Source organism: Chiroxiphia lanceolata, chromosome 2, assembly GCF_009829145.1.
Source record: "Chiroxiphia lanceolata isolate bChiLan1 chromosome 2, bChiLan1.pri, whole genome shotgun sequence".
Lineage (NCBI taxonomy): Eukaryota > Metazoa > Chordata > Aves > Passeriformes > Pipridae > Chiroxiphia > Chiroxiphia lanceolata.
The window spans coordinates 68,365,241-68,391,949 of NC_045638.1; the positions used below are offsets into that span (position 1 = coordinate 68,365,241).

A 26,709-nucleotide genomic window follows, 5' to 3' on the forward strand; every position below is an offset into this window, starting at 1 on the left:
ACATAAATATGTCCTTTGCACTTATTTCTTACTTGTCAGCAACTGCTGAGCCTAGGTTCAAGATAAAGCCATGCAAATTATTTATGGCAGACACCTACTTGTTTATTGAGGATAAGGCAGAGAAATAATTGGATAGAATAATTTTATGTCACCTTAAACAGTGAAAAATCTGTGGGCAAAAATATTTATGTTAGCATAGCTGGAATAAAATGTTCCATTTTTAACAACTCAGCCAAGTAGTTTTTCTATTATTCTTTAAAAATAGATATTTTGGCAAAAATGTAATTTTCCAAAGAAAACTTTCCAAGTTTTTTTTGTAAAAATTATACATTAGATTATACTTTAAGGAAGTATGCTTTTTTCCTTCTGAACTTTTAACTGAAGCTGCTCACAGATGTCTATTGTATTAAAGCTGCATCTTTTGGCACTGAAACAAATGCAGCCATTGTGTTGGTGCTTTCCATAAGGAACAGAAGGTGAACTGAAACCATGAAAAGAAGCCCAGTCCAATTTCCTGAAGGCAACCTGAGATCCTATACATGTTGGTAGCAACCTACTGTGATTTTCAGACTTATAGTGGGTAATCAGCTCCCATTGATATAAAACAAAGAAAACAGGAGTGAAAAATAGCTCATCAACCTGGCCCTGCCTCATTGTTACCTGCACGGTGATTACCATGATTACAGTAATGCACCTACCTGGCCTTGGAAGTGAATACACAGGAGGTTGATGTTGCTTTTACCTCCAAAGCACAGTGCTAGGAGGAGCTATGGCAACAGCTGTTATCAGGAAAACACCCCTGGCCAAGCCCCAGACTGGGGCAGCATCTTGGCTGGTTTTAGCCACCTCCTTTACAGGTGAGTGATCTAGGAGCTTTGTGGAGCTGTGGTGTGAGCGTGGGGCTGCAGCTGCAGGTGGGTCCCATTGGCACGTCAAACTGACTGGCATCACATAGATCATTTAGTGTAAAGCAACTTGAGGGCTGCTCTAGGTTATGCCAAAGACATAGGCAAGAGCAAGCCCACTTTTCTTGAAGGAAAAAGGCTGCTTTTGCACCCTGCATTTGGGGCATGTAATCCTCCACTGTAGCCACAGAGTGGGGCCATTTTCTTTGGGAGCCTACAAAGGGCAGTAGATGTGAAAAGGTCATTCAGCTGGGGAAGCAGCTGAGCTGTGATTCATTATGTTTCCTTAGACAAGCACAACAGATGCAGTGAAAACAGTCCTATCAAGAAAAATGGGAGGTATACGGACCTCATAAATAACCTTCCCACACAGATGTCATTCCCAGTGCTCTCACCAAAAAAAAAAAAAAAAAAGACTGAAGGAAAAAGGCTCAAATACAGCAGAGCATGACACTCCATGGGGATTTGGCCTTGCCAGAGTACCACGGGGTTAGACAGTGAGAGCAGGGCAAACAAGTTGCACAGACGGGGAATAAGAATTGTTCCCAAGTTAAAAGATATTTATAGGAAATCCAGACAAGACTTTCAGCTTACAGAGAGAAACCTTTCAGGTGGGCTGGCAGACAGAGAAGGACTGCACGGTGAAAATAATTCCAGTAGAATAAACTCTCAGCAGATGAAGAGTTGCTAAGTGGCACTAAGAGCATGACATTTCAGGATGGGAATAATTTGGTAATGTTGAGGACAGACGAATATGATGGGTTAGTTTGACAAGTAGGGCCAAGGTGGCCAGCAGTGCAAGAGTCTTACATATAAAGTCTACTACAGCCTTCTTCATGTAATCTTTGATTAAATATGCTTAAATGGACCATATTTGTTGAACTTTCCTCTTCCATGCTTTATTCATATTTTTCTTCCTATAGATTTCCAAGTATACTTTGCAACTACCTGATGCCATGCAGTCTTGGAGTCATATATTACCAAAGCTAATGGCACTGTTGGGAGTCAGAGGACTTAGTAAAAACTAAAAGAGCTCAGGGCAAGAGCTGACTGTTAAATGTCAAAATTGTAAAAGAAACCCACACCACAAAAAGGCAGTGGAAAAGCTGGAAAAATGTATGGCTGCAGGCAGAAGGGGGAGCAGAGCAACTCTTTAGCAACAAATTATTGAACAAATCACCTCCTAGTAAAGACATTGCTTACTAAGCTCCAGGGATGAGAAAACATATCAGGAGGAAGCAGCAAGCCAGAAGCCGCTGAGTTTTTGCCCTGATGTGATCCACAGGATCAGCTGCAGGGAGGCCAACACATGCAGATGCCACAGCCCTTCTGGGCAGCCTGTGCCAGTGTTTGACTACCCTCATAGTAAAATATTTTCTTGTGATCAGGTGGAATTTCCCGTGTTTCAGTTTGGGCCCATTGACTCTTGTCCTGTCACTGGGCATCACCAGGAAGACCCTGACTCCCTCTTCTTCCTCTTTCTCATGAGGTATTTATACATATTGATGAGATCCTTCTGAGCCTTCTCTAGACTAAACAGTCCCAGGTCTCTCAGCCTCTCCTCACATGAAAGATGCTCCATCCCTTAATCATCTTAGTAACCAAGCACTGGACTCACTGCAGTATCTCCACATCTCTGTTCTACTGGGGAACCCAGGAACGGACACAGGAAAAAAAATTCCTGCAACTCTAGTTAATAGAATAGAATATTTTCCGTTGGAAGGGACCTACAGTGACCATCTAGTCCAACTGCCTGACCACTCCAGGGTTTACCAGAAGTTAAGAGCATGTTAAGGGCATTGTCTAAGTGCCTCTTAAACACTGACAGGCTTTGGGTATCAACCACCTCTCTAAGAATCCTGTTCCAGTGTTGTCAAGTTAGCTCAGGCTCAGGTTGTCAGATTGGTTTGTTTTTTCTTTCCTCTTTTTTTTTTTCTTGAAGATCTGGTACTTAGCAATCCTCAAAAATGCCATGGTGCTTTTCTCCTGTGGCTTCTCCTGATGCTATTTTGTTGGATCCTACTTGTTTCTGCTCAGATCTGTCCTGAAGAGAACAGGTGCAACTCAGCTGAAATCAGGACGACTATACAATCCCATATGTCACTGCAGAGTGGAAAAAAATTAATAGAGTCTAGTAAACTACAAAGCAAAATCAAATGTGTGGTTTCAGTTATTGTTGCTACGTTTTGCAGTCTGAAAAACACTTTTTGCTCTTGTGAAGTTTGACAACAGCCAATTGAACAAAGCCAATGGGGTTTTAACAGTCTGTATTTTAATATTAAATGTCTCCATATCTGCAAGTATAAACATATTGCTGGGAACAAATACCCATCTCAACCTCTGGTCTCATCTCTGGTTTTGATTAAATTTCTGCATTTGCAGCAGAGGAAGCAACAAATTTACAACTTTGCCAGTAAGAGAAGATAGTTGAACAGTTGCCCTGTCTTGATCTACAGTTCATTTATTTTTATCTGCCAGTCAACACACAAATACATTCTGTTACAGGTTTAGGATTTGGAAGAGCTTTCAGAAAGGAAATAATATTTCCTGATCCCTCTTAAATAGTTACCTCTTTTCTCACAGCAATTACAGTGAAAAGTTACATACAAGAAATTTTTGTCTAGATGAATAAAATATTCCAAGCAATAAATATATTCATCAAACCAGTTTGGCTCAGGGAACCTGAAGGCTTAAATTCTTTATTAGTCAGCAAGTTCTTTGACTTCGTAAGGAGCTAATCACCACAGTAAGTCATTATCACTTACCATACGCTGTACTCACTTTTAAAAATTGAAAACACCGACTCCAGAATCATCTGTGTTTTTTGGCTGAGAAGCTGCATTTCTAATGATTATGTTACACTTTGGGCTTTCCAAATTTCTCTTTTAAAGCCTGTGTAGTTAATGACAGTCTGTCTTGTTGACAAGCACAATGACAGGTTTGCAGGAGGCTGAAATCTGGCTGGGAGGTCTTCTGCAGCTCCGTAACCCCTAAGCCTGCTAGGTAGTAGGCTTGCCATGCAAGGAGAGGGCAGCTGCCCTGTGTTCCTGTTGAGACCAATCCATCTCCCAGAGCTGTGCCTGCTGTTATGTCAGCAACAGAAACAGCAGTGACATCACCGTACCCTTCCTCGGGTCTCTGCAGTAGCTTGGATCCTGCCATGACAGCAAAAGTTGCATGGGCTTGAGTGGCAGGATGGGGCTGTGCTCACACAGTGCAGTAAGGAAAACAAGGCATCACACTGCAGTATGTGGCTGCAGTCCTAGCAGGTCACACTTGGCATTCCAAATCACTACTTTGAATGTTTGGCTTGATTTAAAGCCCAGCTGACCAAAGGATCCTGTTCACAAACCTTCTAGTTATTTTACTGCAGAAATTGAGTGATGTGTTACATTTTGGGCTGGGGGAATCAACCGAAACTATGACATGGCAAAAAGGAATGAGACTGATGAAACATCATCCATTTCTCTCCCTCTCATCTCTGGCCTTTCCTTATGCTGATGGAGAAAACGGGCAAGGCCACTGCCATTTTCCTGCCCATCCCTTCCTACCCTCTGCAGGTACAGCTCTGAGGGTCAGAGCACAGGTCTGCCTGGCCATAACGCAGATCCTCAAGTCCCCGCTCCACCCCCGTGTGCATTTGTGAAATCACAGGACAAAACCTGGCCCAGAAAGTCTTCACCAGTACAAGTAATTTCTGTCCCTGCTAGCCCTGCTCACATGAGTACAAATATCTTGTGCCTAAAGGACAGCTTAGGAGCTATTCCCTTGCAAACTATATTTGTTGATTGCAGGTCTTTTAAAAGAAATCACTACTTTGTCCTGGTATCCAGTAAGAATAAGCTACAGTATTAGTGAAGAATGCAAAGGAGTTGAGTGGTATTTATGATTCAGCAGCAAAAGCTGCCCCCTGGAGGAACAAGTCATTAAGCAAATGAGCTGCAACAGGGTCTAAAAATACCTCCACACATTCAATAGTGGGTATTGTTATTAAAGTCACTTTACTAAGTTAACCAGAGACTCAAAAACTGAAATACAGACTTTATACAGAACAAGTTGGGAGTACAAATAAACACAGGCAATATTCTTCAAGAAATGGATTTTAGTTGTGTTTTATAAACATCAATAAATACCAAAAAAAAGACATGAAAATTAAAAAAAAAAAAGAAACAATACCAACAGCTTCAAATTTTCATAATATTTATAATTTAAGCAGATTTTTTTTATACTTTTGCAATAGGAGTTTCATTCAGAAGTCCTTATATAATTAAAAAATGAGAAAGAAAATTAAGTCAGTATATTACTGACACAAAACCAAGGAAGGGGTCACAACTAGGGCAGAAAAATGACACATCAAGTTAAAACTGTATTACAATTTGGCAGGAATGCTCTTAATGAATACCATACATGTGTGAAAAAGAGACAGCATCACTATTACAGGCAAGAAATGATGATCAAGTATCATTATCCATTGTCCAAAATGAAAATTAGTTAAAGAAATGAAGACTAGAAAAGGAAAGGGGAAAAAAATAAGGAAACTTGAAAAACCTCCTCTTCATAATAGTCTTCTAAGGCAAATGTTGCATGCATTACCACCCCAAGAAACTAGACAGAGCTCTCCCATTCCCCATGTATTACCTTTCATTTAGTTTCATGAAGAAAGGTTTGAGAGAGCAGAGCGCTGGGAAGAAATACTACAAACCTCTAAATTAGTGAACGAACTTCCAGCATCACTATTGTATTCTGGGTAGGAGGAACTGGAAGAAATTATGTTTTTCAGCCTCTGAAGTGCAATGATCAATAGCAAAAGGAGAAAAGCTAAGAGGCTAAGGAATATAGAAACATAGACATAAACATTGGATAAACGGCCAGGTGATGAATCCACGGAAGTTGAAAGAGATGTGGGATACAGCTCCAGAAAAGTCCCATTTTCCATGTTTCCTACAAATCCAGATGAAGGGTCAGGTTCTGACATTACTGGATTTGTGTTTTAAAAATCACAACAGATCTTGTATTCAAAGGTTTTAGTAGAATAAAAAGGGTTTATATTAAGCGAGCATTTTTCCATCACAACGGTGAGATGATGAGTCAGACAGTGAACAAATTTATCCTTTACTGCTCAAGCCAGGACAATTTAAGATCATATCCTTTGGAACTGCAAGAAAAAAAAGAGGTAAGATTAATTTACTAGCAGATAATGTGCACCTGATACAATTTAGCTCTTAAGAGTTACAAGTTATTATTCCTTAGCACAAAGCTGCAATTCTTAAAAAATTAGGTAGGAACTATCTGCATATCTCAATTTTCCAAAATGCAGGGATTAGGAGAAATCCTACTGAATCCTAATGAATTAAAATTGACTTCTCCACCATGAGTTGTTTAACTGAAAGGCACAATCAAAAATGTGCTTTATATGGGACAGAGATATTGGAATCCAAATTTATCTAGTGGAAAAAATCTAGTCAAGGAATGAAACTCCTTCTCAAGACTTCAGCTCCTCAATCTAGATGAGCAAGGCCACCCAACATCACAATGGATGATGAATCCATTAGCCCCTTACTCCATAGTGTCTTGCTAGAGGTACCCAGAATGAGAAAATCTGCCAGACTTGCTTTCTTACTATGTATTTTTAAAATGGTTTGAATGGTTTCAAGTATCAAAATGCATTCTTGCTGTAATTCTGCCATGGCAGATCTCAATGGCAGGCAGGTTTCAGTGAAGTGATGCAGCTTCTGACACCTACAGTCAAAATCCTAAGGGAATGGGCAGCCCTGTCAGATGAGCAAGCACGAGGTGACTATCTAAGGGCAGCAAACACTAACTGGGAAGAGATCCCACCTTTGAAAAAGCTTTGCCTACAGCCATTTGTCAGAACCTGGAAGCTCCAGTGCTGGCAAAGGTCAGAGTAGCACAGGATAAGCAGATCAGGGAATGCTAGGATGCTTTCCTTTAAACGAACATAGTCAGTCCCCTGGTGCAGGCTGGAAGCATAAGAGAAGACTTGGTGATGGGGAATTGCTTGTAAAAAGCTGACATGCTGTAGCTGAATTACATGGCATAACCCTTGCTTTTGTTTTGGTACAAAAGAGATAATGCAAGTTGCACACAAGGTAGGAAATTAAGATCATTCTCTGCATATAATCACCCACATGCAATCTTGCCATCCATCCATTCATGGTCAGCCTCTCACTGCAAATACCCAGGCACCACAAGGAAAGTCAGCAAGCTTTCCTCCCACAAGGAAAACAATATCCATACAGAACTACCTTCCCAGTGTGATTCCTCTCATCCTAACCATGGTTTCAGCCATGTCCTGTGGTCCCAGTTCAATACAATTATCTCTGACTCACATTTAGAAGCTTTGAGGAAAATTCCACCGATTTTCATAGTGATAGAGAGCACAAACACCATCAGCATCAGTCAGAGAGACAGAATCAGACCTTGAAGTGATGATGTGACAGCCTGGAGTCTCTCCTTCTCTGTGTCACACAACGACCCAAGTATCTATCTGGGTTTCCATGGGAGTGTCCCACTACTGTTCCCAGCAACAACCTGCCTTATAATTTTTCCTTTAAATGTGCAACTTTTTCTAACTTTCTTCAAGTACCTCTTTCTTCAAGAGGCTGACACTTTTTGAAATTAGGTGTGACCACAAAAGCCCCAACCTGAACTAAGGATGCTTTAAAAGTATAAGGTATTTAAAATTCCTAGAAGTTTGCTTTCCAGACACTGAAGTTATTTGCATAGTTACCTACTGTACTTTGGCACTGTAAATTAAATTTAGGTTATGCTATATGCCATTAAAAGCCCTAAGTGCCTGAGTAAACAAGTACTACATTAAGTGGTAAGAAGAATTTAATTGTACATTTTTAGCCAAGATGGCTAAACTCCCTTTTATCTGCATGGACAGGATGGCCAGATCACAGCTGCCTTTGGGAATGAAAGATAGCCACTCCTAACCCCAAATATGTCCAGGCATGGCTTGAAGGGTGCTAGCTGGCCAAAACCATGCCAGGAGGTCAGTTTGCTAATTCAACAGGAGCCTATGTCCTGGCCTGGATTAATTTACTAGTACACACACATCCATAATGCTTTTATGGACAAAAGGTTACATTCCAGATGTTATTTTATTGTTTATTGCTTTTATTGTTTTATAGTGGAGCTTTTGATAGTCTTAACCAAGCATGCCAATAGCCTACAAGACATGCAGGAGTACAGAACTGCACCTATATATACCAGAAAAAAATATTCTTACTCTTGTGGTATATAACTCATACTGATGCATAAAATATACTAAACCAAAACAATTTTATAACCTTAATAGTATTAAGCTCCACAGGAAACAGTATTTGTTGTACCTCGTGAAATAACTCATAACAGACTGAACAAAGAGAGCTCCTTATGAGATTATACTCCTTTTGAACTGTCTTTAATTTAGTGATCCAAAATTAACTAATGGAACAATATGTGTTCATTTCATGTTCTGGAAGTAGTTGTGTTATAGCTAATTTATCCTTTTTAAAAAATAAGCTTTGATATAGGAGATATTTATCCTTAATTACTCGTCATAATGAAAAGCAGATCCATTATTAATTGAATTGCTCTATAATAACTTAAGGAATTAATTCACATGAATTCTTTAACATGGCAGAAGTTAAAAGTCTTTAAATTTTTCACAAATTTTAAACCTACTACATTCTAATTTTATCACTAACACTTTTGGCCCTGCTACAAAGAAGAACTTTGGCATGGTACTTTTTTTTGAAGTTAGTGAAAAACCTATGGTCTTAAAATGAACTAATCAGAACCTCAGTTAAGCAGAGATGTGAGTGCTTTGATAAATCAGAGCTTTTATAGGTCTTACACCATCACCCAGGCTACTTTTAACTGAGCATTTTGTAACGAGGTCAGAGACACTGTAAAAATTCTGATTCCAAATGACTATGGCCTAGATTCCAGTTGTCTCACTAACACTGTTTAGTGACACGATGTGTAAATGTAGCTTTGGCTAAAGTGGATAGTATTTTAGGAAGAAGAAAAAAAATCTGCGTTGTTTTAAACACAGAGTTAAAAATATGGGCCTAAAGTCTAAGGTCCTACTCAGTCTAAAAGGATTTTTACCAACCATCTGCACCCTATTGGAGTAAAATGGCAGAATCATACAGATTGTGAACATATCTGGTCCTGACAATTCAGTAGTTTTCATAGGAAAGGTACAAAATGCATAAGAAATAAAACAGATCTGATCCTGCTCCCTGATGATGATTCCTGGTGCTGTTCCAGCACGGTGATCCTGCCAGAGAGCAGCCAGGATGGCTCAGCCAGCGATGTGTGGCAGGGGTGCAAACACCGTTGTGAACCTCATGCAACTCCATGGTTCTCGGGCTGCACAAACCTCTGCCATGCTGCAAATTAGACCTCACAGCCTTTGAGAGCCTAGTTTTATTCAGTGCACCACATCTACCACTTTGGCTGAGGTTTCTACTTCTGCTGGGAGAAGATGGTAAGTGGCATGAACCATTTATCTCTCTTACCCCAATTCTCCCAAAGGAATAATCCCCATAAAGCCAGATGTCAGCTTCACCTTCCTGTTTGGTAATTGGTTTTTTTGCACTTCTGAAAGTGAAATAGAACAACACCATAACATCTAGCCCAAACCTAGTCCCAAAAAAATGACTGGGAATTTTGTCACTGACTTCAAAGCGTGGCAAAAATAGCTAACTGCAATAAACCCATTGTCTTTGTGAGAGCCATAAGCTGATCAAGGAATTTAACAAAGGAGCCAAAGTTTTCAAATTCTGTAGTGGTCCCTGCCTTCTCTTCATCTATTGTTGGAAAGCTGAGTTGGTTTAAGGCAAAGAATTAACTGAAAGTGTTGTTCCTGAATGACTGCAGATGGAGAAGAATTCTGACTCTATTTGACAGGAGAAGGCTTTCCAGCTGACTCCTGAAAACTCCTGGGACAGGAGAACTGGGACCTGCCTGCTGGGGGACTCAGATTTTGTGGTGTAGCTGGATCTGGATTACTTTGTCAGAGGCACTTCTGCAGTGCCAGGGTAGGGTTCTGCGACCTGAGGAGTCTTCCTGAGTCATTGAGTTCTGCCCCACTGCCAAAAGGCCCAAGTGCCTTTCTGACACTGGCTAATTTTTCCCTGTTGCTATTACTCCATTGTTACAGCAGCCTTGCTGCTCCGATGGACAAACTGCTTGGAAGATTCACACATTTCAGTAAAACAACTCAGTGTTCCAAGAAGGCAAAGACTCTACCTCCATGCTCTGCTGGTTTTAGATGTACAAGAGAGCAAAACCTTGTTCTGTTACTTTAGTCCCCAAATATGAGGGTTGGCACACAAGGAGAGGCTCTCCTAGACACATGGTGTCATTTGTGCATCCTGGCTTTTCAACCAAAACCACTATTTAAGTATTTTCTTCAATGTGTGCATTGTTTCTCCATTCATGTCCTTGGTATAAATCACCTTCCACAGGTGAGAACAACCACTCATATCCCAAGGGTAGGCCTACCTGGCAGATACTATAGGTAGGCTCAGTTGGAGTCTTTAATATTTTCTTTTATCCTGTGGTAAGTGGGAGATAGGCAAAGAGGCATTCAATAGAAGGAGGGCAAACTGGGTAGGTGAGGGATCAAGCAAGGCATCACTATGTAAAAGGTCAGTCCCAGATACCGTGCAGTACCATGCCTGGGTAGCCATGCCAGAGCTATCCACTGTTCGCATATTTGACAGTACTGGTCATAAAAACTATTTTGTCAGACAATGCAAATGTGGTCAGGAGCAGAGACCTCACAATTAGCATATGCCATGAGTACCAAATTATAGCTAACATATGTAATTTAATCTTTAGGATCACTGAGACAGTAGTCATCTCCCTGTTCAAACTAAGGTGAATGTTAAATGAGACTGCAACAATACCCAGGACGGCATGCAGCAAACTGAACTTTTTCATAGTCCCAATGTCATAAATGCTTTACCATCCAGCCATCTGTATTGCATGCCTCCACATACCTTGATGGAACAACTCTATTTCTCCAGGCTCAGTGAAATATTATTTAATGGATAATGCTCACAACCACTGAAACGCTAAAAACTGAGGAACAGGAAGCAAAGATAAGTCTGGTAGACTGAATTTCTTGGGAGTTTATTTGCCATAGAAAAGGACTTTGTGTTCTTGGTTCTTCCTGTATTTTTTGACTACAAGCTGAGAAATACCTTGGCTGTTTCAGAGGCTTCAAAATGTTTAAGCAGAGAGACAGATTGACATCAAAGAAAACCAGCATTTTTATGCAAAATAAACTAACATTTTTGTCACAATCTCCCATGAACTCTTTCTTTACAGGTAGAAGGTATTCTAGAAAGCCCTTATTGTAAACAACTTCTAACAGATGAGAGCTTAATTTGCCTTTAGCATAGTTACAAGAGTGAGGTCCATCATTTGGCTAGACTTCAATATGCTGTTAATTGTACCTGCCTTCCTTCCCTGAAAATTTAAAATCCTCTTGGCTGATTTCAGCCCAATGTATACGGAAAGGCAGAGGATGAGTGCAACAAAAGGGATAGATTTAATCTTCAAAAGAGAGGGCTCTGTGAAGCGGGACAGGGAGTCCCTCACTGACCCATGCAGGACAGCTGAAGAAGCTTGCCCCCATCAGATGTCTCTGGATCCTTGCAAAGGGAGCCTCTGACCACCAAGCTTCATTATTTTGTACACACTGCCATCCTGTGAATCTAATTCCCATGCTAGCACGTGTGTGTCTCAGATGACATGGAGATAAAGGTCAAAGCAGCACGTCACACTAGTGGAATAATGCATCCACTATGGATGACTTGGGACCATGCCCATGATGGGGAGGATCTGGTGGTTAGCAGATCCTAGATGGCACTGGAAATCTGGCTAGAAAATGGCTAGGAAAGGGAGATGAGTTGCAAGATGGTACTCTGGGCCTGTGCAAAAATTGCTTCCTCTGTATGAGGCAAATAGCTCTTTGTTTTGGGTAGGAGAGGGGAGGCAGAGGACATTCATTAAAGGTGACACTATTCAAGAACTCTCAAGTGTGTTCTCTGCTCCATTTTGCCCTTTTGTAAAGTTAATGCCAAGAGTGAGCAGATAATGATATCATTCTCTCATGAGCTGAAACCAGAACCACCTTTCCTTTGTTCAGCATCAGGGCAGAAAGAGCAGGAGGTTCCCAGGTGATATGATGATGCCAGATACAGTATGAGACCTCCTCATCCCTAAAGGTGTGTCACCCTCCCTCAAGTTCTGTTATCATAGTGATTGCTTCCAAAAGCTGGCAGCAAGAGTTCACTAGATCAATACATGTATGAAGGCCAGTGAGCTTCTGGTTTCATCTTCCCCCTCACTGCCTTTGTTTTCTACATTTATTTCCTTTAGCACATATATTACCAATATTGTCTTTCCAGCTAACCTGTAACACAAAGTATTTAATGCCAATAAAAATATGTTTGCACGCTCATATTGAAGGGCTAAATGAACTTTAAGTACTGTGAACACTTCAGCCTTGAAAAGCAATTTGCTCTAGACTGGAAAAATACAGCAATTTAAAATCATGCAACTAAATAAGATGGTAGCTCTAGACAGAAAAAAGAAGTAAGTAACATCTTATTCCATTGAAAATGTAGGTGGGAAAGGCAAAGAATGAGTGCTCACTTGGAGTTTACCAAGAATATGATCCTTAATACTTCTTATTCTTGCATAAATGCCTTTGGCAATTAAAAGACCTGAAGTAATTAGGATGCTTCTTTTTCCCATTACAGTTGGACCCTTCAGGAGCAGAAAATCCCTTTATCACTCTGCCTGGCAAACAGGATCAGTGGGCAACTGACTCAATAAAATAGAGCAAAGCAGGAAAAGAAAAAAAATATTTCCTGCCACAAGCAAAGTTTTCCTTTTAATTTATGATCTAATTTCATTTTTTTATTATGATTTAATATGATTTAAATTTATGTCTTTGAAAATCTAAGAGGACAAGTGCCCAGATGGCTTGGCTGCGGGTTAAAATCAAGTTATATTTGTTTGGGGTTTCGTGTGGGATGGGAAAAGGAAACTTTCAGAGCCATAAGGATACTTAGATTAATTCAGATAGGCTCAAATGATTCAATAATTCACATTTCCCATGGATCTGCAGACTATAGAGTAATTTATATTAATGTAAAGCAAAGACATCATGACCTCAGATCAGACCCAGAACCTGTCAATTGAATCTGTCTTTAACAGAAAAACAAGCAAGGAGAAAGAATAAAATACTTACAAGCAGGAAGAAGATACGGGGATACAAGCCAAATGTCCAGTGTGCAAGTTGGTTATCACGCCAAAATCTAAAGGGACTGCATGGTGAGAAAAGCACCTATAAAAAAGCAAATAAAAGCTTTAGTAATCAAAGTTTAGTAATAAATACAATAGTAATAAAAAACAAGGAGGAAAAGTGCTCAATTTGACTGCTCTTAGTGCCAGAAATTTCAGAAAAACCCAAACCAACTGGAATCCTGCTTGTGTTTTATTCCTGCTAGCAACATCCTTCTGCTGTCCAGTTACAGCACTGCACGTGCAATATAAAAACCATGATCTTGAACTCTGCTTTACAGCCATTCTTTGATAATACCTTTCTCCTCTTCTTTTGCAATGTGCTCCAGGACCAAGACAGACATCTGTCCCGTGGCACCTTTCTAAGCAATGAAGCACTGTATCTGCACTCCAATTCATTTTGCATTATCCTCTAAAAATTTCTGCCAAGAATCAGCCCTTTCAGATTACACACTATTATTTATTTATTCTCTTTATTTCAGACTATCTGCAGTTTAAGTTCACATACCTAAAATACCCAAACTGAATGCTGTATATGCACAAGGATAATTAGAAGAACTGTGTGTGCTACATGCATTCAATATCTAGAATTAAAATGTAGCCCCTGAACTGTTTTTAATAAAGTAAATTAAATATCTTGTATATGAAGAAACAATCCCAGAATTTTGCAGATTAAAGCAAAAGTAGGGCTACCTTCAAAACGATCCTCCCCTCTGGGAGAGAAAAGACACTTTCACAATCATTGTACCTCTCAGAGCTCTACCTTTTCAGCACATTTGGGTTCAACTGCTTAGAGAAGCAGATCTCTGGGGATGGATGTTAACGCACTGTTGTGTTGCTTTCATCCCTTCAATCACTGAATCACTTATGGTTAAACCTCTCCAAGTTCAATAAAGAAAATTATCTAATGCAGCTGTTAAAAGTCAGTATTGTTGAAATCCAATGTTTTGATAACTTGACTAGTAATGTTCTACCCAAAGAAGTCAGACAGCTTCCTGACCATCTTGCTACGCAGAAGGAGAGGTACGAGGCTGCAGATGAACGTCAATGTCAGCTTCCCTGAGGATGGACCCAGGACATCCTCTGGATGTGAGGGCATGCACCATGCCACCTTGTCCAGAAGCAGGTAGGCTGAAGCAGGTGGTGGTACTAGGATGGAGAGCAGGTACAAGAGCCCCCGTATACCTTTTCTGCAGCAAATATGCCTCATGTAACAAAGAGCTCTATACTGTGTCCCTCAGATTTTCTGCTCACAGCAGGCACCCTTTCCCTTCCCTTCCCTTTACTTCTTTCAGAACAGTTCTCTTGGGGGAAAGAGGCGTGAATCTCTGCAACAGGGACTGTATCTTCAACCAAGACAAGTATAAATGATTTTGCTTCTTTTCCAGCTTTCTCTTGGCTCTCTACTCCCAGATACACAGAGCACTGCTTTTGCCCATTTAGTCCTTCATTCACCCAATAGCTGGTGAGGTAAAGGAAATGGAGCCCACCAAGTCTTGAGTTGATTAAACAAGCCAGAGATGCAGTTGCAAAACACAAGGCATCCTCAAGGCTCCTTAAATGCAGGCATTTTATTCAAATGGCAAGGTACATAGTGAGATGGGGAGGTCTGAGCTTTTGATTACCTTTAAGAATAAATATCTGAACCAGTTTGATTACTTTTGAAAAACAGAGAAATATTTGGACCAGAACATCAAGAAGCTTATCTTCAGAAGACCCCTGGGCATACACAGTCCTTCATCCTTCTTGCACCACTCTAATGCCCTTCACAGCTATGTTTCAGCTGCAGCACTAGACCACAGAAGGATTTGGCCCAAACAATGTATTCATTCTCACTGACATCAAGATTGTGAGAAGCAGAGACCTATCTTTTTCCTGTATCTCTCAGGATGTGAATGGAGTAAGGAGTCTCACTGGCTGTACATCTAGGACGTCAGACAGGGAAATGGGGTCCTTCTAGTCCTGCCTCCCATGGGAGCGTCAATTGAAATCTCACCCCAAGGACATACAGTCGCCAGGGAAATTAGTCTCCTTGTGCTGAAAATTCTGGTTGCTGAAAATTACAGGTTGCTGAAAAAAAACACCCAAGTCAACAGTCTACTCTTCGCTGACACAGTGATGGGTCAGATTTCCTGGTGTCCAGTTCCCAACTTTATTCCCTTCATTGCCACTCTGAATAACTTTTGTTATTGACACTCAGCAAATTCAACCCAAGCCGAAACCTCAAAAGCCTTTGAGTTTCTGAAGTTTAATGATAGTGGGTGATCAGATAGAGGGGACATGAAGGTTCACAGAGCCATTTGGTTGCCCCTAATAGCTTTAAATCTTGGTAATTGACTTCTACAGACAAACACAGCTGTTTAGTTGTTACTGTCAAAGACCCCAGGTGCCCAGCTGGAAAAGAGGTCCAGAGCAAGGCTAGACAAGGAAGAGGGAGAAACCAGTGGGTATCGGGAATCCTTAATTTCTGCATTTTGTGTAATGACTTCTTGTTTGATTTCTTGCAACCCTAGATTTGGAAGTTTTGTTTGAATAGAAGATTTAGTGTAGTGTGGAATGTCTGCTTAATGAGAAATGAAAATTCCGCTAAAATCCATTTTCCTTAGTGGAACAAGTATATGAAAATATTTCAACTATTCCTGCTTTGTTGTCTCCTTTCATCGTTGAGTCATCCCATTCCTGCTACCCCTCCTTGCCAAAGCCACAAGTGGCTGTGTGGAGCATCCCACTGACACTGATAAGCCTTTCAGGAGAAGGTGCCATCCAGCCTGGGGGTGGGGGGATGGAGGGGGATAGGGGAGAGGAGTGGTGATGTAATTAGTCTCAGAACAAACAAAAAGTAATTAAACTTTGCTACCTCATGCCTGACTCTTAACATGGGCTGCTGATAACCACCTTTTAAATTTGACACAAAGAGACTGGCGCTGGGCTCACAACTGGGCCAAGCGGCCAGTGCAGTGGAGGACTGTGCACTGTGTTTGCCCTTCCTGAAGCCACACAGACTTCTAATGGGGCAGTGGCTTCAGCTCCTCCACATTGTTACTCAGAGCAAAACCTACCAGATAAAACATCAAGCCCCAGGGCAAGCATGTCCTTGTTATCAGAGCTTGCTTTATTTTCCATCACGCTCACGTGTGAGGCTAACAACTTGCAGGGCTCAGACCCTCAGGTTCAGCATTCCTCCAGGTAAAGGGGGGAAAAACCCCTCAGAATATTGGCATAGTCCCCTTCACGTACAAGGAATACAGTTTTAGGACAAAATGTGGCTAAATCTGGAATTGAATGGATTTGAGATCTCTATTGTCTCTTTCAGTGCTGCAGCACAGCAACCTGCCCAGTGCCAGATGAGGTGGCTGCACACACGAGTGTACCTGAGAGCCTGCATCTCTCACTCCATGTGGGCACATCCACTCTCATCTCGGGGACCTCTGTGCAGACTTCAGCAAGGGGCTCGCTGAACAATAGTGGCTTTACCTTTGCTAGTCAACAGGATTATTAGTTCTTAACTAACGAAGCTGTGACTCCCAGTAAGCGGAATCCTGGTTAATAAGAAAACACTTTCCTATTGTAAAATTCAGCTGACATACTGGCTTCAAAGTATTTTATAAAAACAAAGGATATAGTACATATCAAACTCAAAAATGTCCAAGCAGATTGCATTTTAACTTAGAAACCCTGACACATATAAAGCTAGGACAGAATTTTGTACACTTGGCTCAAAGGAATCTCTCTTAATGCATCATTTTGCTTCAGATTTTTTTTCTCTCCAAAAAAGGCAGATTGTAGTACCAATTACATACTGTGAACTTAAATGCAAGGGAATTTTAGGCACAAATGTGCTATCACAGTAACTATCACTGTAACTCTGCTTCCAGACTCCAGTGGCTCAGCGTACTTTACCAAGAAAAGTAAGAAAACAACCTTCTCCTTTGATTCTCTGCTTCCCCTCACTGATATAACAAAGATCTCTATCCTTGCAACATTCATTATTTTATCAATGCAGACTGCATGCACACCCTCCCTTGACAAAGAGACCATGGCATTATCCTATCCGTGTTTGTGTGCCTTATATTTACATACAGTCACTGTTTGCAAAACAGTCTGCAATAACTAAGGCAAAGATACAACACTATTGCAAAGGGAGTCACATTGAACCACTGAGCTATGTAAGCATAAGGGGGCAGGGTTGCACCTGAAATGCCAAAAAAGAGCAAGCAAGGATAACATGGACTATGAAAGGAGACTTTCTGCTGGTGCTAGATGGAGTGATCTGTTCAAGAAGTGCCTCTCAGATGGCCTAGCTTTAGAGGACACCGTTGTGCTCAAATCCAGAGCCAGAGTAATTCCAGTGACAGGGGTGGTGGCAGCAGCGGTGAAGGCTGGTCTTAAGCATCTCACCAGATGCTGAAGGCATCAAAGCAAAAACGAATGTGTCGGGACATTTCAAGGAAATTAAAGAAATGATGCCTACATGAAACTACAAGTAAGTGCAAGGTGGAGCTTGGAGAAACAGAAAGATGATGGCTTGAGGGAGAAAGATGCTGAGAGTACAGGCTGATCAAAGCCCAGGAGGTATGTCTTTGTAAAGCTGGAGAGGTGGTACATCATATATGGGGACACCTGAAAGTGAAGCCTGCGACTGACATGTCCAATGCAGGGGAGAAGGGGAAGCAGCAGAAGGACTGACAAAGAAGGCAGATGCAGATGAAGTGGCAGGCTAAGAGGTGGGTTTTGCAACAGCGCCATGGATCGACTATGTCATAACAGGATTTCCTCTGCGCAAGCCAGGAAAAGGAGGTAATCGGAGTCATGAAGACACAGGGGGAGGAGTGCTTGCAAAAGAGTGCAGGAGGTAGAGGTGAAAATATATTGACTTCTTAGTAATGGACTTTTAAAATTTCAAGTCTCAAACCTATCAGAAACATCACATTTTTCAGCAACTTCTGAATACACTCTGTCGTTAAGATAATTCCTCTTCTTCTTCTGCATAGATAGGGTGCCAGGAGGAAAAACTGCATCGCTTCCTGGCTCTGATGAGGAATTTACAGAATAAACTTATAATTTCAACTGCACCACTAGACCCAACTATGAACAAAGAGCACTTGCCAGACATGAGCTATCCTGAGTTCAGCCTTTTACATCTGAATAGGTTAACAAAATGCAAACGGCAATAACTTCATATATATACAGTCATCTAGGTGGTGATAGTACTAGATTAGACTTCGATGCTGAAATAGCCCAGGACCCCTTCCCCACCAGTTCATGGTCCTACAGCATTTATCCTCTTGACAGCAAAGCACCATTTACTAGATATAGCAAGTAGCAGTCAGCAGGCGGCAAGCCTGTTCACCAGAGCAGAGGAAAGCTGGGGAAACATGAGGGAGGCAGGGGTGAGATGCCTGCCTTCCTTCCCCCACCTCGGGTAACATGAATGACCAAGTCTGAGAAAGAAGAGGGGAACGAAGGCAGCCAGGTATACAGCTACAACCAGCAACAATCTCTAAAGAGAAAAAGCCCTTCTAGGCATTACAGAGAGAAAGCAGCTGGTGGTTTCAGGTTTGCCTTTCGTTTGGTCTGTTCAGGCCACAGAACAGTCATAGTGGGTTCAAAATGACTGTAAAAAGCAAAATCACAAGGAACAGACATCAACTCTCCATCTGGATCCCTTATCAGAATAAAACTAGCCAGCATGATATACATCCTGTAGGGTCCAGATTTATACTTCCTCCACCTTTCTCCATTCTACTATAATTAACTAAGAATTACATTAATAACAGTCAATATGCATTCCTAACTGTCCTTTGCTTATATAAATGTTAATCACATGGCAAATGCTCAGCCTTTTACCACTATTTTCACAATTTTCCCCTAACTGTTTAGCATTTGCAAGCGTAGGAAGAGTTTGTTCTGTTCCAAACTTTATTACCTCTACCAAATGATGTTGTAACAGCCCTGCAGCTTCTAGCTAGACATAAAGTGTTTGTGCACCCATCCTGTTTTCTTTTTTCTACTGCTGTGCTGTCTAAGCTCAGCTTTTCTCTCAGTACGTTAGATGGGCAACGTTACAATTTATTTGCAGAGGGAGCAATTCTTTTCCCGCCATCTTCCTGCAAACAATGTGAAAGAGCACACGCATGGCAATCTGTGATGGGCAATCTATGCCCACAGAGCCAAGAATGTGCTTGCACAGTGATGACCCAACGCTCTGCACTATCACACCCCTGGTCTGCAGTATCTTTCAGCGATGGAAATCAGCCTGTGCGTCCTTCTCTCCGCATCCCTCCTTCCAGAACCAGCACAACCCCGATGCTGTCTCCACGGTCTCTAGAACGTTCCCTTTCTGCCTCCAACAGAAGCAATTTCTCCGAACCGAAGAAGCGTTCATTCAATTTAAGCACTCTGACAAACCACGAAGTCAGGCTAAAAACAGGTTCTTTACAAAACACAGGCCTAACACGTACCTCAGTTAAACGCTTGTGAAAATCAAATGCCCTTGGTTACGGCACAGGACAGGCAAACCGCTGAGAAGGCTCTCTCGGAGCAGCAGCACCGGCGAGGCACGGCGGGCGCTGCTCCTGAGCTCACGGCGGCTTCCCAAACCCGCCGGGACCCGCCTCAGCCGGTGCCGGACAGCGGGAGGAGCAGCCCCGGCGCTGCGGGACGTGCGAGCAACAGCGCCCGGCCGCCGGGCAGCCCTGCCGGCCGAGGGCACGAACAACGCGCACGGGGTACTAGGGCAGGGGGGAAAAAAGCACCCCAAACCCGGAGTGCCCACCTCCCTTGGAAAATGAAGGCGGCTGACCCCGCCGGGATGCTCCGGCTCAGGCGCAACCGGCAGCGCGGCACCTTCCTGCCCGCGGCCGCCCCGCTGGGGCCGGGGCAGCTCCGCTCACCGCTCTCCGCTCACCACGCCCGGCTCCCACTGCGGCTCCTCCTGCCCGGCTCGGGCTCCGGTTCCGGCCCCGGCTCCCGCTGCCGTCTGTCCCGCGCGGCCGCGGAGGCAGCACCGCCCCCGGCCCGGCCCCCGCCCGGCCCCGCCGCCCCCCCGTCCGGTTCCTCTCACTGCTGCGGGGCCGCGGAGGAGGAGAAGCAGCCGCTGCCGCATCGCCCCGTACGGGCGGTCTTGTGCTATGGCAGGGGCTAAGGGCTGGGGACTGGGGGTCGTCCCGCCCGCCCAGCGCGCCCTCTGTGTGCGAGCCTGGGAGAGGCGTCTGCGCTCACGTGGAAGGGAGGTGAACCCCCACCGCCTCACTGGCGTTGGAGGGTGGAATGTCACGACCCATCGCACAAACCCGCCCCAACACTGGCTCTTACAGTCCCACGGCTGTCCCACAGCATACATACCCGGGGCTGATCCTTTTCCAGAGAGACTATGTGAAGTCCGTATCCCACAGGGCAGAGCGACCCGTGGAAAACGCGTGCTCCTTCGGGGCAACCGTCGCATAGGGTCGATAGCGGCAGCACAACCGGGAGCTGGGCACAGCGAGGGAGTGGGTTAGAAAAGCGGCTCCCTGGAAAGTGGAAACTTGCAAGCGTCTTTCTAAAAACTCTTCCAAGTTTCAAGGTCTCTCAGGTACTCTGATATCATGTACATGGCAGTGAATTAATAGTTGTGCCAAGAACAGCGGAATAGTGACTATAAGGTAGTGTAAATAACAATAAAATCTGGCTTCCCTAGTTTATTTGGATCATGACTTACCTACGGATAACACATGCTCTGGAATCAAATAGTGAGAAAATGCTGGCTGGATCGGGCGCATTTCCTTCTGTGGACACTGTGGAAGAAAAGGCTCAGCTGGCTTCTGTATACTTGTCTCATCCACTATGATTTTTTTGGCCAAATGACTTACTGTGGGTTAGAAATCAGTGATGAGCACTGTGAAGAGCAGATGGGGAGTTTAATGCACCCTCTGCAGCTCAGTCCTTGTATCTGGCTAATGTCCATGTGAGGTTCTGAAAGGATGTTGGGAAAGGTTGCTCTTCATTTTAAAATTGCTCTTAGGGAGCTGTGCAGTTCTTAATGTGCTGTGGAGGGCACTTCTGTGAATTGTGCTTTCTTTGGTACAGTCTACACAGTTTCAGTAGAAGAGTAACTTGGAATGTCATGGTACAGTCACTTTTGGAAGAACACGACATATGAATAAGTATAAAACTTAAAGGAAAATCATTCCCAAGACTGAACCATATTTCTCCTTGATAAAACCGATGAGTGCAGTGGCATAAAAAAGAGATTAGATTGGCTTTGAAGTGGCAAAAATGCCCTTTCTGTTTCCCCTCTGAAAAGGAAGTAAATGTTTTGTGGATTGGGGGTGGTTTTTTATTTAGGTATGGCTTTGTCAGGGTGGAAAGTCATGTGCATGGTATATGAACACAAAAAGAATAGCCTATCAGTTAGTGCTATGATATCCCTAACTTGGAAGCAGACCACTACCTCACTTCAACTTGCAGCCACTGCAGAAAAGGGGCACATTTGACCAGTGAACTTGCTGATTGCATGATCTTTGTGGAAGTAAGACACAAAGCCTGTTGAAACTGTAGGGAAAGAAAAATTGTAGACACCTACTACACTACTGGCAATGATTAGATTAGTTGTGAAGAACCCTGCTGAAACCATTTAAAAAAAAAACCAAGAATTTGCTATGTCTTTTCTTATTTGTGTACTCAGACTAGAGGACTCTTTGGTACAAGTCCTGTGTGGATGTTGCTGGATATAAACAGAGACAGATGGTGCATTAAAGTTCTCAACATTGATTTTGCACATAGGGGTCCAGGTACAAAACTCTAAGGAGACAGGAGTAGCAAAAGGGGTAAAGCAAAATGATTCAATCTTGAAAAAAGAAAGAAACCAAGAAAAATGCTTCTGTTATAGCTCAATTGTTCTAGCAGTGGAATTGCAAGCTGGGACATACAGCAAGAGTTTCCCCAAGGTCAAGCAGGAGGAAGACAAGGAAAGGTAGATGCAACAGAGCTGAAGTGACTGCTAAGCCAGGCATGCTGTTGCTAGCACTGGCCACAAAAATCAGTATTTTCTAAAGAAAACGAATTGTGATCCCTTGGACTTTTATCACTTTACTGGATTTTAGTTCAAAGCCTAATCCTTTGAGGAATAAGGAAATTCCTAAGTACTTCCTACCGACAACCATGCTTATCCCACATCATCAGCCATAGTCACTAGTAATCCTTGACTCTAGAAGAAACTCAGAAGTCAGATCTAGATCTATCCAGTAAGTCTCACAGTCTCAACCTACATAATGTAGGTTAGATCATATCATCCTATCTTGTACAGCTACAAAAAATACCAGGCAATGAGTGGGAATTAATTTTTGCAGCTGTGCTCTGATTTTTCACTCTTTTCCTGAATAAAGCAGCTCTCAAGGGGAGGTGAACAGCACTGCTAGAAGAGGGTACGATTTGTTCAGCAAAGGAGAACAGGGCAGAAAGGCTTTTGTGCTTCTTGGAGGTCACTGGTATTTCTTTAAGCGTTTTAAATTGGGTCGCATCACTGATGTCCTGTTGCTCTTTGTGGCCTATTCTTTTGCTGTGAGCTGCTCAGTGGCATTGGGTAAAGCTGCACCAGAGGAGCTGTCAGCAAGATCGGGCCTCTCAGTCAACTCTGATGGCTGTGTCAGTACCTCATGCAGAGGCCATGGTAGTGGGAAGTGCTGCAGCTCCAAAGTAATTAAGTTGCTCTTTTATTGCTCTTCCTCCTTCTGGCTTTTTGTGCAAACAGCACAGTGTGAGCTGGCCCTTCCTCAGGACAGTGTCTTTCATGCAAATATGTCTCAAAATGTTTTGCAATTATAAAATATACCAATAGAGTATTAAACAGAGAAATGGGAAGACAGTTTCAGAGAAGGTTAGAAAAAGACAAGACAGTACAGCAAAGCAGAAAAAAAATATATGGAGTCTTCAGATGGTGAGAATACAAAAAAAAAAAAGATAATTACAAAGCCACTTTTTTTCCCTTTTTTTTTTTTTTTTTTTTTTTTTAATACAGTTGCAGCCAGATAAGTACTGACTTTGCCTTGGAGTCAGAACATGAGGTTGAAGGTCAGGAGAGTGCTCTGGGTGGGTATGGTTGACTCTGCGGTTCTGGCCTGGAAAGGGCACATCAAGGAGACATGGCTTGACTGTTGCTCAGTGAGATTAGGCCTCCAGAGCTCAGTGTCATTCTTGCTGCTACTAGATTGCCTACAAGACAGCATGGCTATAGTGAATTTAATAGCTTTTCTGCCTTAGAATGCAGAAAAGTACAGGTAATTCCATATTACTGTTGTTATTATTACTTTGTTGGTTCTGGGTATGATTTCCTGTACCAGCTCGGAGTCATTAGGTGGTGGAGTAAGCAAACACTTTCTTAATTCCTCCATGTGGCAGGAATGTCTGCCAACAGTGTTGCTGTATCCATGCTGTCTGCTTGGCTTCACTGTCTTTTCTGCTTTAGTATTCCATCCAGGTGTAATACAGCTTGGGGAACTTCAAGAATTCCAGCCTTCTGCTGGCTATTATGATGTGAAATGCTGAACATTTTATGTTGTCATTAAATCAGTCACCAAAGAAATGTTTTATCCAAATTTCTCCCTTTATCTTTGTGGTTAGAATCTGTACCTGACAACTTTTTGTCCTTACAAAGACACAGTGATTTATTTATTGAAGTGCATGTTTGAATGCTGGTCAGCCAAATTATGCATCTAACAGAGCCATATTTTAAGACTCTGAAGATGAGTTTTTCTGAAATGCTTAAATTCACTTTATTGTAAATGGAAGGTATTAGGTGATCATGAAAACCTCCAGAGGGAGTTCTTTCTCATTGAAGTTTGAGTACAGGAGTTAGGTGTACATGACCTTTTCTGGTGCTTTAAAGCCATTTATCTTCCTCCTTTTGACTATCTATGGAACTTAGGGACTTCCTCAGAAAGGGCTGCTTCACTACGCTATTAAAATATAGAAACATAGCAGTTAAATGAACTAAACCCCACCCAAGAAAATCAGATCTTCATCTGTCCAGCTGAGATATGCACTTTAAACATGAACATATAGAGAATGCAGTTCTCCTGAGAGCCAGGATAAAAATAAACCTCTCTGCTATTTGGAAAGATAGTCTTTCCCCCAGAATGCTGGCTCTCCCCTTGTTCTTCACAGAACTCACAGGGGAAGGCAGTGAGTACTGATGCCTTCCTGAACCTGACCATGTCCTCTTAGTGCCTGGATTTGTACTCAGCTTGTAGCACTGCCTTAAGCATCTGTTTTGTCTCGTATTTTTTTGTGAACACTGTGGCCGAAACTTAATGAGTTTTCAGGGCAACGTTTTCTGATACTGAAAAGGTTTCAGCACTATAATTTACGTAAATATTACTATTTAATAATGGCTAACACTGCAAATAGGAAAAGTCTTAAAAGACTTATTGAGCCAATATTTAACTTCTAATTCCTCTATCACATAAAAGATACTTGTTAATGCAGGGACTGCCTAAATAAATTCTAAAGCTCAATTAACTCCATCATTAGATGTTTTTAAAATACTGTTACACCATTATTAGACCTAGAATTCTCCAGATACCTCTGGTCTTTTTAATTACCTGCAGTCATTATAAGGAGCAGTCACTGCAAAGTTCATTCATTTTTCCATGCTTCCTACTAATCCACTTAGGAAATTTACCATCTAGCAACCTCAGGAGAGGTTGTCTTTAATGAGACCCCTATGGAATAATGGGCTATTCGTTTCCCTAAATGTCACTTGTATCATATTAACATATTCACATGTTAATAAAAGGACAAGTGCCTCATATGCTGCTTATTTGTGATGTAAAACCTTGGCATGGGTCAAATTTGTGTGTTAATAATTAACATTTTTCATAGAATCTTTTTAATGTTTATTAGTTGGTTCTTTGTTTGGGACATATCTGCAGTGAGGTACATTAAGTACACAGACAGTGTCCAAGGTCAGATGGTGGTGTCTTCTCATGTTCAGGGACTGCTGCTTCTTCTGGGAATCAGGGTGCATGAATAGCCAACAGCGAATCCTGTACAGAGCCAGATGAGAAAGTTGCACTCTATTTTAAAGGCAATGAAATCATACATAACTGTATGAATTTGTACCTGCAACCTGCAACCACAAAAATTTGTTTTCTTGGAGATTTGTGTTTTGGGGCTGGTGACAGATTAAACCCATAATCTGTGACACCTTGGACTTGATTCAGTTGCCCACAGATACCATCCATGACATTTTAGATAACACAGGATACCTGAGACATTGTGGAATGCTGGTAGGTACAAAAAGGGCTTATAGGAAACGTTCAGGTTTCTTACTTGGTAACTAGGATGCAGGCAGGATGCCTAGGAGCATCTCAAATGGCACTGAGCTGAGCTGAGCACTAGTTCTCCACTATCTATATTGGAATCTTGGGTGCTCAGCTCCCATAAGCCATCTCCAAATATGCACATACAATTAAGCATTTTAATGAAAAACCAAGTAGCCAACTCCTATCCCCCTTTATATTTTTTTTTTTTTTTATTTTATTCTATTGCTTATATCAGGCAGTGACTGCCATCTGGAAAAGGTTTTCTGTCCTCATAGATCTCATAGCGGAACTGGAAAAGCTTTAAGTGCAAAACCAGGATTTCCAAAATCAAGTGTTGTTCTGTACCTTTTACTTCCCTGCAACCCACAATCTCTCCCAAAAGCATATCACTGCATTGGTCAGTACAATCCATTTTTCACTGATATCCATGCCCTTTGCTGATATAACCAATTGGCTCAGATTATATGTATGTGCATTTTTCTATGAAGCCAGCCTGAGTATCGCTTCCAAATTGTAGAGTCTGGTCTCATCTATGAAGTGCATTTCCTCACTTTCATTGCTATATCATATAATTAGTCAGCCAACACTATTCTCTGTAATAGTTAATGATAAATTCCCAGATCAGAGTTTCTCTCCTTATAATACGCAGTTCAAAGTGCCATTCGAGACATAATTTTGTCTTTAGTCTGATGATCCATTTTATGAGTACTGGATATCCAAGGCAGAACTACTCTGATATCCTTACCTGTGATGTTTTAACATTCACGTCATTTTCAAAAGATAGTTACATAGCTGTTAGTTAATCAAAACATTACAAATCTGGTGCCAATGTGCTCTACAACCATCTAATACCATTCTATCAGAGCAGAAGTACTTTAAAGTGGGTACAAATGTAATCTAAGATGATTTTAAAGCCCTGTTACACTGCCAGGTACTCCAAAGTGGTTTAAGTGTAATTGAAAATCAGGATCTCCATCGCAAAGATAAATGATCCCACCAAAAGATCAAACTCATCTCCACAAAACAGCAGAAGCAACAATAGTAGAGACAAATCTCATCGGGGGCCTCCTGTCTGAAGCTTACTGAGCCAGCTATGGAGCCAATAGTGAGACGGGAAAACAAACGCAAAGTACAAGATGTATCTCGTGGGACCGTCTTTTACT

At 42.0% G+C, this 26,709-nt stretch overlaps 1 protein-coding gene across 6 annotated transcripts; it reads right to left on the minus strand.

Annotated features, from left to right (window-relative positions):
• Positions 1-2,654: 2,654 nt before the first annotated feature.
• On the minus strand, positions 2,655-20,962 carry SERTM1 (serine rich and transmembrane domain containing 1). Of its 6 annotated transcripts, none has more exons than XR_004355561.1 (4): positions 19,706-20,281; positions 13,192-13,287; positions 3,687-6,060; positions 2,655-2,949 (listed from the first exon to the last, which is right to left on the minus strand). XR_004355561.1 is itself a non-coding variant. In XM_032680554.1 (4 exons), exon 4 carries the CDS (start codon positions 5,878-5,880, stop codon positions 5,557-5,559), a length of 324 nt encoding a protein of 107 aa, XP_032536445.1. In that variant the 5' UTR covers positions 5,881-6,060; positions 6,744-6,886; positions 13,192-13,287; positions 19,706-20,276; the 3' UTR covers positions 5,437-5,556. The 6 variants fall into 6 exon arrangements, 5 of the variants coding, with proteins under 5 accessions (XP_032536445.1, XP_032536443.1, XP_032536446.1 ...); XM_032680554.1 differs by lacking the exon at positions 2,655-2,949 and adding an exon at positions 6,744-6,886 and having other exon boundaries at positions 5,437-6,060; positions 19,706-20,276; XM_032680552.1 differs by lacking the exon at positions 2,655-2,949 and adding an exon at positions 18,552-18,609 and having other exon boundaries at positions 5,437-6,060; positions 19,706-20,276.
• Positions 20,963-26,709: the final 5,747 nt, after the last annotated feature.